The following is a 12,679-nucleotide window of genomic DNA, read 5'->3' on the forward strand; positions in this document are numbered from 1 at the left end:
AGACTGTAGCATTTAGAGATCTGAGCTAGTAACACCTTAAACTGAAGCACGTCCTGCCTGTTGTCATGTTTATGAGCCATCAAAATATGGATTTATATGATTTATGCTTTGCTTGCAATAAAACATATTAAACCATTCTGTTGAGTTACACTAAAGGAGGAACCAGAATGTCATAGAGACTTTTATGTGGGTCTCACCTTAGCAACCGCATAGCAACACCCTGGCAACTACCCACAACACATTGTGTCATCATGCACATGCAAACACCATTAAAATTTTGTTAAGATGATGTAAAAATGTAGTTGCAGTTACATTTGGTATCCGCCGATACAGATCCAGGTCAAACTTCTATTTTAAACTCATCAGGTTTCTATAAAATGAGAAAGATTGAAAGACTTTAATTTTTATGGATTCAAATGCAGTAAGATTTGGACATGGGGAAGTTCTAGAAGGCTGTATAATGTTAGAGCAGTCACCTTGTGAGGCGTTTATACCTGCAGCAGAATCAGTCAGTGTCATGTTAAGCCAGCACGACTGCTGCATGACTGTGCTTTAATGAGTCTTAATGGCCCTTTAATGGCTCGTTAAGCCACAGTCATGCAGCAGCTTTAATGAGCGCCTTATGAGCACGTGCACATGCTAAAATACACTGTCAAACACAATACCACAGAGAGAATCAGCACAACTCTCCAGGCCAGTCATGTGTCTTGAACAGGTTACCTTGCTCTGTGTTTCATTGTTTGTAATTTACCTTGGGTTATTAATTCACACATGGATCCTTGGGCACTACAATTTAGGTTTAGCACAGAAAAAGCTTCATATCCCAGGGTTTAAAGTAGCCTTAACCTTGTGTTAAGCATAGTGTGATAAGCTTATAAGAAGATGTAGGGCAACTAGAGAAACCCTTGATATTGAGAGCAAGGGTTGTTTGCTTTGATATTGTGGTTAATGGTTTTTGGATCTATCTATCTATCTATCTATCTATCTATCTATCTATCTATCTATCTATCTATCTATCTATCTATCTATCTATCTATCTATCTATCTATCTATCTATCTATCTATCTATCTATCTATCTATCTATCTATCTATCTGTCTGTCTACACACACACACACACACACATATAATATATATATATATATATATATATATATATATATATATATATACAGACAGTAGAGAGAGAGAGAGAGAGAAAGAAATAGAGAGAGAGAGAGAGAGAGAGAGAGAGAGAGAGAGAGAGAGAGAAAGAGATTCAACCCAAATGTGGGAAGAAAGGTCCTTCATTTTGATAAGCAGTGGTCATTAGAGATAACATTTTTTGTGGTTATAGCATGATATTTAACAAACATTTTAAAGTAAATTATTATTTTTAATATTTTTTTTACATTTTATTTTTATTATTGTCATCATCATCATCATCATCATCATCACCTAATTCCTTGCACAACACTTTATATTTTAAAATATTATGCTTCTTATTTTTGTCACAGCTGTTATTTAGTTCATATTTATTGCATTATTTTAGTGTGTTATGCTGATATATCTGTTGATACAGTACAGTACAGTCAGCTGCCTGTAGCCTGGAAGCACAATGTGGAGCGTGAGAATCATGATGAACGGCTGCAGGCGGAACAGAGAGAAAGTATATCTGCGTATTAATGTGACAGCTTGTTACTGATGTTTATCACGAGGCCATAATGACAGGCATCATGACAGACAACATGAGTAAAACTGAACCTGGAGCTTGTCAGGGCCGATGACAGACAGCCAGATGCTGAGTCACGATAGCTAAGAGGTGAAATCTGATGGCAGGCTGAATGAATGCTGCAGGTTAAACATCCGTCAGCGCCACAGTCATGAAGATTCAGATTAAAATGGAGCACTGACCTTGATCTGATGTGACAATAAACGCGCCTGTTTATTGACTCGACTGTTTGTCCAAAAATGAGATCAGTGAAGATGCGTCTGATTTAATACCTTTTCACATCCCCTACAAGTCCATGGGCATTTTATGGAATCAGTTTGCTAAGTTGTGCTGTTTAACCTTATTTTACACAAACACTTAAACAGTTTATTTTTTTTTTAGCTTATTCAAAGGATTTTTAATGTTTAAATATGGTAAAGCACCGTATTATTATTTATTTATTTATTTATTTATTTATTAATACTGTATGAATAATAAAAGAAATACATAATTTTTTGCATCACAGTAATGGCAATGAGGAAGTCTAGTGGAAGTCATTTATATTTACTTTATTCAAAGCATTTTAAATAAATTATAAATATTATATATATTTATATATAATATTATATATATTATAAATATTATAAAGTGTTTATTGTTATATTAAACTTATTTTTTTATGTATAAACTTTTTTACCATATTCAAAGCATTTTAAATAAGCCTTAACATGGTAGAGCACCATATTATTATTATGCTTATATTTTCTATGTATAAGTACTGTATAGATAATGTAAACAATATATACTTTTTTTGCATTACAGTAATGGCAGTGAGGAAGTAGAGTGGTTATTTGACATAAAAAAAATTATTGTCCCATATTATATTTACTATAATATATTATTTTAATATTATATATTATATTTACTTTTTAAATTTAAAGTAATCTACACTGTATATATAGAGATTATTACATGTACAGAAATACAGAGTCTTTTGGCTCTTGCATGTATTTTTGCCAGTATGCTGTAATTCGTGTGCAATATTTAATTTGATCTCATCTGATAGGTCAAGCACTGGAGGAGGAGCTTTTTTATTATGTTGGCCTAGTATTTCACTTTTTTTCTCTTGATATTACAATCAACTCCTGGTTATGTGCCTTTTAAGCAAGGGGTTATGGGAAGGATTGCATCTTTAAATGCCACTGTATCATTATGAGGAATTTGCCAGGGTCAGGGTGTGATGGAACTGGAGTTGGAATGTGATTCCCTTGACATATCAAAGGTTTGTAATGTTGTGAGTGAATGGGAAAATGAGCTCAGGGATGGATGGAAATACTTTCCAAAGAACTATACTAGGACTTTAATGGGGATTTTTAATGGGATTATTTTTAAATGTTTAACTTTCAGCGACAGTGACCTTGAGGTTTCCAGTTAGAACAATTTCCGAAAGTCTCCAGACTTATAAAACCAGACTTCGGCTCAGAAACGGGTTGAGTTTACAGTTATATTTTGGTACTCTTGTTAAAACTGATGTATGGTATCAATTGCAATCAATAAGTGCTTTGTGATTGTTGCTTTTTCTTCTCTCTTTCGTCCACTAGAGGGTGTTGAACACTTCTTTGAGGTTTGAAGCACTGTATTAAGTTCCTGCTGCTAGAGATTTGATCAGGCCTGCAGAATGCACCCTTAATCGCCAGATATTTTTTACTTAAGACATTGTACAATCAATAAAAATGTCCAAAAAAGAATGTTGGCAGATAAGGAGTGGAATATGGGAGGGAGACGGTGGGGTGCTTCATGCCAGGCTGGATCTGCAAGCGTTACTTTGATCTAATCTGGTCTGTGTTCTCAGAGGCAGCACTGATTTACACGGAGCCAAATTAGAGAGGTCACTAATCTGAGCAGACACACAAACTTTCTACTGATAGCAGCTCGGGACAGTCAAGGACAGTGACACATTTTATACCCACGCAGGGAGTGAGAGAATAAATAGCATGTGGGAGAGAGGAGGGGAAATGAAGTTTAAATTATAGACTTGTAGACTGGATTACAACTCTTAAAGATGAAGTGTTTTATTCCTGTGCCTCTAGAGTCACCAAAGGGAATTAGAAAAATAATGATGCTTGTTTATGGATTGGTTCCCCGGTGTGCCATTGGTTGGACAAACAGATTGTCCCGCCCACAAATTCATGTCATTGGTTGAGCAATGACTTCTTTTGGGATAGTTGGGTTACTCAAAGGAACAGTGTTTACATCTCTCAGGGAAAACAACCTACAGATTGCTTGTTTCTAGCTGAGCCTGGATATTAAGCTTAAAAAATGTTTTGCATTTTTAGCACCAAACTGCAGATTATAGGGATGCAGATGGCTCTCAAACATTTCAAGATTTACACTTATCCCACACATTTCACTTAAAAAAAATAAAATAAAAAAAAGAATAATAATAATAATAATAATAATAATAATAATAATAATATATATGCTATAATAAAAAAGAATATTTATTGGATTTCTAAAATTTTAATTAGTAATTGCTTTCTTATAAAAACAATTATCTATTTATTTCTACAAATCATTTAAATATGATATGATTTTATAAATATTATATAATTTAAACAAAAGATAATTTTTTGCATCACATTAAAGACATGAGAAAGTCGAGCAGTTATTTGTCATCAAAAAATAATCACTTATATTTACCTTATTCAAATCATTTTAAATAATCTTAAACATTATAAAGTACCATATTGTTATATAAATTTTTTTAATATAAGCTATTTCTACATTACTCAAAGCATTATAAATAAGTTTAGACATGCAAAAGCACTGTATTATTATTATTATAAACTTATTTTCTATTTATTTAATCATTTACTGTATAAATAGTGTATAAATAATATAAACTATATATTACCTTTTACATTAAAGGCACTTTTATTATATTATATTATATTATATTATATTATATTATATTATATTATATTATATTATATTATATTATATTATATTATATTATATTATATTATAATACATTTTTAAATAAATGTTTTTTTTTTTTTTTTGGTTATGGTGAAATGTGACATTCTTAAAAGGTTTCGTGAGAGTCAACCCAGATGTGGGAAAGACACTCCTTAATTTCGCATAAACATTAGTCAAGACGTGATTAAAAAACCGTTTGATTCTACAACCCTATTAACTCATGTACTTCACAATTCGCTGTTCGTATGGACTTATGAATTATGCACCACACCGTCTGCATTCACATCAGTTACAGTAGCAATTTATATTAATAAATTGCTGAACATTTCTCACAGCTGTTATAGCGAACAAGCAAACGTAATCAATCAACCGAACAGACAAGCTTATGCATGAATCGAAATGAGTGTGTAGCCAGTGTATTCCAGAGCTATTGGGAAAAATTAGATTTTGCCTGTTTACTTTTTGGTCCTCTTGATGGATATTTGTGTAAGGGTAACAAGGCCGTGCGGACTGTGTGTCGCACGTCTCTTTCCTCTGAGTAAGCATGCATGTGCAATCTGCCAACTGCTGTGTTGAAATCTGTCAGTGTCACTGTATAAAATGCTCCACGTTGCTTTAGCTCGCATTTACCAGTAATGTGCTTTAATCAAATTCCCCACATGTTTTAATATGGTTCATTTATCTGTTTGACATATACCTGAATTAAATGGCATTATCGACAAAAGAAATGCATTTGATTAGGTCACTGATGAGCCATTTGGCCAGTCTGTGGCATTTTGCACTTTGCCGTATAATTGTTCGTGCAGCAGAACTTGATTTATATCCCTCACATTTGGTACAGCAAATGGCTTTAAAGGGATAGTTTACCTAAAAACCTGAACGTTCTGTCATCATTCACAGAAGAAAGAAATTCATACAGGTTTGAAACAACATGACGGCGAGTAAATGATGACAGAATATTTGTTTTTGTGTCACTTTTAGATTAACACATAGTAAGAGGCCAATTTCAAGGTGATAACATCTGTGATCTGATTAACAGTTAACAGCTGTTCAGTTTTAGAATTACCTCTGTTCCTATGTCTAATGAATGATTCCTAAGTATATTTATAAAGCGGTTAGAGAAATATACACTACTGCTCAAAAGAGACTTCTTTTAAAAAAACATTTTTTGTTTGTTTTTTGAATGATAGTGTATATGTGAAACATGTAACATGTGAACCTGCCATACAAGGTCGGTTCAGGAATAGAGTCTTCTCTGCCACACGAGACCGTCAGATGAGGTGATACCATCAGGCCATGAAGCATGACATGCTAGGGGGGATTACGGAGGATTACATGGTGTCTGGCTCATGAGACACAGTAAATTTGTTCAGCATGTTAAAAGTGGCATCTCCTCAGCACTCGCCTGCATGCGGCCGGACAGCTAAAGCCATTCAAAGACCTGAATCCCTTTAAAAACAGTGCTGAGTCTGACGGATAACCCCACGTGTCGATACGGATCACCACTTTGATATTACTGGATCTGAGTTTCAAAGCGTGAAGGAAGATTGGGCGAGTTATAAATGGAAGATGATAAATTAAAGCTGAAATTAATCTTGTTTTATATTTTAGGTTTTTATATCCATACTGGCGGCTTACACCAACCTTTAAAAGCCAATAATATAACTTTAAGGTCAGAGTTTGCCTATTGACTTTTCATTTCAGGGATTATGTTAAACACCCTGCAAAAATAATTTAGGGGTCATAAATCCCCATGTTCTATATTTGTTGAGAAAAGGAGATTTTTTTAAATTTTATTTTTAATTTTATTTTTTTTACGGTGGCCACCATCTGTTGGATGTGGTTTGAGAGTGGCGGCGCTTAGGACAGCAGCTGGACAACCCACTGACTCCCGAGCTCTAACTCTAAACGTGCAATCTCTGCATGCAACTCTAATGGCCTTTAGGAATCAATACAAGAATAGCTCTAAATGGTTTGCTGTTAATGCTGACTGACAACAGAACGAGTCTGAAGTCTGGATTATGAAGTATTATGGCAATGTTGTGTCATGGATGAAACTGATCCGTTTACAATACCACACCTTTTTCTCTGTGTGCACAACAGCTAAATTCCATGTGTGTGAATTATACACTGTAAAAATCTAAAAATGAGTTATATCCATTGGAAATTTATTAGATCATGAAATGTATTAAAAGGTAGAATGAAGAGTAGAGACCGGATTCAGTCTAGGAAGTGTTCTTGTTTTAATAAATTATTTACAAAGACAAGCGTTTTGTCTTTGGAATTATGTGTAACAATGAATCATTCACAATTTTGATTTTCTTTTTTTATTTTTATTAAATAATATATTTTTAATATTTAACCAAAATGTTAATGTGTTATCTTTTGGCAACTGCAATAGCTGATTTTTAATTCCTCCATATTTTATCACAGTTTATAGAGGTAAATTTATGTACTGATTAACAAAGTTGCTATGGATCAATTCTATTATAAACATTGCCAGAGAAATCATTTTGAAGTCAAATCTCCCACATTTGAAACATTGTTTAAAAATGTTGATGAAACTCACAGTAGCTATGTTTACCTGCACACATTTTCAGCAATACGAATAAATCTAATCCAAATTCAGATTCAGAAATTTCTGTTTAAATGAACCCTAAACTTTGCAGTCCAATTCACATTTTCATTTATATGACCAGTTTGTAAGACATAAATAAACATGAATGTCTGTAAAACTAAAACATACTATATGTAAACAGATATCTTAATATAAAAGGTCTCAGGTAAACCTATGCATTACGGCACTGTGCATGGGTGTAAATATTTTTACATCCAATAAAAATAGCCATATCTTAGTGTTTACATGCTAAGATTTATCTTATTGAGCAGATTAAGTTAAAACGAATCAACATGAAGACTTTTCAATTTGACTGAACCACAATCCGATTGCTAATGGATTATTCCGGTGCATGTAAACGTAGTTAATGTTTACTACTTTAACTATTGTTTTGACTTCTTTTTGAGGCGTTAATTATGTGGGTCATCCACCCTTAAACTCCACCATCCCCTCTTATTGACCCCCCTTTGTGTTTCCTTTCATCCAGGCAGTAGGTGACTGAGATGGGCGTTCATCTAGGCTGTCTCAGCGACACACTGTGGCTGCCGTTGCTGCTGCTGCTGTCTGTCCTCTGTGCCCCTCGCTGCCAGTGCCGCCCGTTCGGGATGGTTGAGCCCACTGTGAACGTGGCAGTGGTGTTCAGTGGCTCCGCCTACCAGATGGAGATCAAGGGGCGACTGAGCCGGGAGAACTTCCTGGACCTACCGCTGGAGGTGAACCCCATCACTGTGCTGGTGAACAACACCAATCCGCGCTCTCTACTGACACGCATCTGCGACACGCTGGCTGCTAACAGGGTGCACGGGGTGGTCTTTGAAGATAACATTGGGTCCGAGGCCGTGGCGCAGATCCTAGACTTCATCTCCACGCAGACGGCCGTGCCCATAGTGGGCATCAGTGGGGGATCTGCCGTCGTCCTGCCTCACAAGGTCAGACTCAAACGCTGTGCCAGTTTCAAAAGTTGCTTGACCTGGATAGTTAAACTCTGATTTCTGGGTGTTCATGCTGAGATGAGATTCCTTCAGAGTTCTTTCACGGTTTGCATCAAAGATTTGTAAGGGATAATGTACACTCAGCAGCACAAATAAACCCTGGCAGGGTCATCCAGACCCTGATGTGAAGTGGAGAGGTCCTGAATCGCCCTGATGGGGTTTATTTTCGGTTGACTGTACATTATCTGGCTAATTATGCAGATGCCTACCAAATAAATAAATAAATGGACATGAAATATTGATTTGATATGAAATTATGTTTTTATTTGGAAATAAATAGAGTGCAAGGTGCTGTGAGAAACATGGAACTATTAAAGATATAGGAAACTAGTGACAGCGGTCTGATTTATGTTTGTAATTGATCTGATATACAACTGTAATTATACTAAAATATTTGAACCCGGAATGGAGACCCCCGGACCCCAACTAACCAAGCATTCACACTAGTATTCATTGTGGCATACACTTTAAAAAACACATCTGTAAAATAACAGAAGAGGTACTGGCAGCTCATTACACAGGACATTATCCATTCATTTTACAGACATTTCTGTAAACTCTAAAACACAGCTTAATCTAGTGAAAAATTCAAAATACTGGTGAAACACTTCAAATTAAAGGGTCATGCATTGAGAAATCAAAATTTCCTTGAAGTTTTGTAATGTAAGAGGTCATTGTACTATAAAAACATCCTTTGAGAGAGTTCAAAACCTCCCTGTTAGTCCAAAAACAGCTTTTATAATATAATACAGGATCACTAGACTAAAAATAACATTACCTTCCAAAGGATCCTAGATGCTGGATCCTATCCTAGGAAAGTGAATATTTATTTTTAACTGTGTGGATGTCTAAGTATAGCATTATTGTTTGTTCAGTAGTACATTTCACTGTGGATTCTTTGGTAAATCAGGCACAGTTTTGGTGCAGGCATTGCATACAGGCTTTTGTATCATTTATTTATTTATTTATTTTTTTGTATCTTACTTTTTACATTCCAGTAGTTCAAAACAGTAGAGCATGGTGCTAGCAACAGCAATGTCATGGGTTTAATTCCCACGGAACTTATAAAATTAAAACCCTGAATAATGTATGTTGCTAAAAAAGTTCATAAAATGCATAAATTGTACCTTTAGGCCCAAAAGTAGCTGTTGTGGACTAATGTATAGCTTGACTGCAATGTAAGTCACTTTGGAAAAACTATCTATCAGATGCATAAATGTAAAAGTTATTTATGGAAAAGTTATTTAATGAATATTACTGTGAACCTGGTTGTTTACATCTGTTGCTAGGTAACAACTTAATAAACCAAATTTACTGTTATTGAAATGTTGTTGCACACGACAAAAAACACTTTTGTGTCAACCTAACAAACCTTTCTCTTGATGTCAAACAGATTTGTGTCCACACCAAAAGCTCTAGTCTGACAGCAGTATTAATTGGGGAATCTGGTTGATTTAATTGGCCATTATGAATTTTCCTATTCCATAAAGTGACGTGACATACAGCCAAGTATGGTGACCCATACTCAGAATTCGTGCTCTGCATTTTACCCATCCAAAGTGCACACACACATCAGTGAACACACACACACCGTGAACACACACCCGGAGCAGTGAAAAAAAAGCTTTTTAAGTGGGGCTTTGTTAATACAATACTCATATGACTGAGCAGTATGAGTCCCCGATGAAAAGTAATGAAAAAGTCACATTAGGCACAAGCAGCAGTCTCTCAATGCTGAAATATCTTGGGACACAGCATTGAGTTCAGTGTTCATTTCCAGAAACCCTTGTATTTCGGCACAGCACTGGGGAAATAATGGCTAATTAAAGAATCATCATTCATCATTATTTACAAGCCTGAATATAGTTTACCATTGGGTTAGTTTTCCAAAGTTTTGATGTGCAGTAAACATCATTAAGCATTAGTTTGCATTATCTTTTGTGATGTTTAGGGGTGGATAAATAAGAAATTGGTAATACCGCAATGATTTTTTTCTGGCATGGACCTAACACATTTTAGACGAGGCAGATTGGAAATATAATTTTTTTAGTCAGCTTTTGCCATTTTTGTGTGTTTAAGAAGCATCATGCAGGCAGTCCATAATAGAAAATTGCTGTGTACATGTACTAAGTAAACTTTTGTACATACTACTTTACTGTATTGTAACCTTAAAGTAATTTTCTAGCAGAAAGTCTCAAATTGGTGGTATTACCTGAGTTATTTGTGAAAGAGCCTGGAAATGGATGGGTCATTAGAAAACTATTATACATGGACAGTTTTAACGAAGGCCAGGCTTTCTCTAGATGTGCGTCACTGTGTTGGTCAGGCCGCTGAAGTGAAGCAGAGATCAGATGACCTTTGCTTCAGCTCCAAATGGAGATGCGAGGAACAATAGATCCCTGTCTGTTTTATTGCTTCTATGCAAATCACTACGAACAATTACATACAGCACAATTCCACAAATAAATATATAAAATTTAATGTTTATTTAGAGCACAATATATGAAGCTATAAAATGGACTGCTGACATCTAGAGAGCTGAAACAGTTGCTTTGTGATTCTGTAGCAGTATTTCAGCATCTGACTGTATTTATATTCAAAACACTCACTGCACTAGAGCAGAATACTCCTTTTTCTAATGCTAAATCCATATATCTGGCTATAAAAATCTTTATTGCTAAAATGCTGCAGTATGGGAGGATATTGCAGGTTCAACTTTCAATAAATGTGTTATTGCATTTTACAGATCTTCTTTACATTAGATAGATAGATAGATAGATAGATAGATAGATAGATAGATAGATAGATAGATAGATAGATAGATAGATAGATAGATAGATAGATAGATAGATAGATAGATGATAGAGTTCATACATGATCACAGTTTATTCACTATAGTTTAGAAAATGGTAATAAAATATGACAGGAACTCAGAGTTAAACTGTGTCAGAACAAATTCATCTTGATAATGTCAGATAACACTTAAAGGGACACTCCACCCCAAAATGAAAATTTTGTTATCAATCACTTAACCCCATGTCGTTCCAAACTCGTAAAAGCTCCGTTCGTCTTCGGAACACAATTTAAGATATTTTGGATGAAAACTGGGAGGCTTGAGACTGTCCCATAGACTCCCAAGTACTAGTTTCTAGTAGTTTCTAAAGACATATTGCCCTAGTACGTATAATATGAATCCCAGGATGAGAGTTTAAAGAAACATTTCACACCAAAAAATGAACATTTGCTGAAAATGTACTCACCCTCAGGCCATCCAGAATATAGATGAGTTTGTTTCTTCATCAGAATGGATTTGGAGAAATTTGCATTACAGTATATCACTTGTTCACCAATGGATCCAGAGAGTCCAGACTCATACTGACGGCACCCATTCACTGCAGAGGGTCCATTGGTGAACAAGTGATGTAATGCTAAATTTCTCCAAATATTTTCTGAACTATTATTTCAGTTTTATTTTAAGTTTTAGGCTCTCATTGGCAGGCTGGCACAGCTGTACCCAGTGGACTTTTGACAGGCATCTCAAGTTCTGACTGATGAATGCCACCGTTACGCCAGATGGCCACCCTGCTGCCCACCTTTCCTGCATATACAGTAGTACGACAGAGAAATTAAATCAATTTCCCTTTTGATGTTATTTTACTCTCAACTTTATTCTCAAAATATTAAAATTTTAATCTCATAATAGTACAACTTTATTCTTGCAATTTTAACTTAATAATTTATCTTAAAGTAAGACTTCTGTATTAAGATGATTTATTTCATATTTAATAGTCTATAATGAATAAGTTGCAGGGTGTCCACTAAAATAAAGTTCCAAAACAAAAGAATCACATTTAAAACAATAAAACCCAGGATCCAATCAAACAAAACCATTGGCTGAAAGCTGAAAGCACTCAAAACTGCAGGACAAGGTCACAATGACTTTAAGACACTTTTTTTAGAGTGCTTATAATCAGTGGCTGATTAACAGAAATGAGCTGGTGTATGTAACCATAGTAACCTAAAATACTGCTGTGATAGTGTGGCCACCTTAGGCACAGATACATGGAAATGTACCACTTTCCCTATAAGGCTTTTTTTTATTGTTATGACTCCGGTATTGATTAACTCATAGGCATCGTTGCAGGCAAGTCAGATGAGTTCTTTCACATTCATCCATTTGCTGTTTATTAGACATCTACTCCAGCAATAAGACATGGAGGGATATTAATCTGGAAACTAAATTTGCTCTGAGAGTTTTATGCAACACTCTTAAAAATAAAGGTTTAAAAGGGTTTTTTCCGCAGCGGTGCCATAGAATAACCATTTCAGAGTTCTTAAAAGAACCATTTTTTTCTTACTGTGAATAACATTTAAATCATCTAAAGAAACTTTTCCACTATAA

The 12,679-nt window shown here is 35.0% G+C and overlaps 1 protein-coding gene across 1 annotated transcript in view; it reads left to right on the top strand.

The window, feature by feature from the left end:
- LOC109059977 (glutamate receptor ionotropic, NMDA 2C-like) overlaps nt 1-12,679 on the top strand; it is a 58,861-nt gene that overhangs the window by 10,787 nt on the left and 35,395 nt on the right. Inside the window, exon 2 of the mRNA XM_042729803.1 lies at nt 7,773-8,214. Within this exon, the coding sequence (XP_042585737.1) occupies nt 7,789-8,214 (426 nt within the window). The 5' untranslated portion in view covers nt 7,773-7,788. The remainder of the gene's footprint in view (nt 1-7,772; nt 8,215-12,679) is intronic.

The sequence above is a fragment of the Cyprinus carpio genome, chromosome A3 (assembly GCF_018340385.1).
Source record: "Cyprinus carpio isolate SPL01 chromosome A3, ASM1834038v1, whole genome shotgun sequence".
Lineage (NCBI taxonomy): Eukaryota > Metazoa > Chordata > Actinopteri > Cypriniformes > Cyprinidae > Cyprinus > Cyprinus carpio.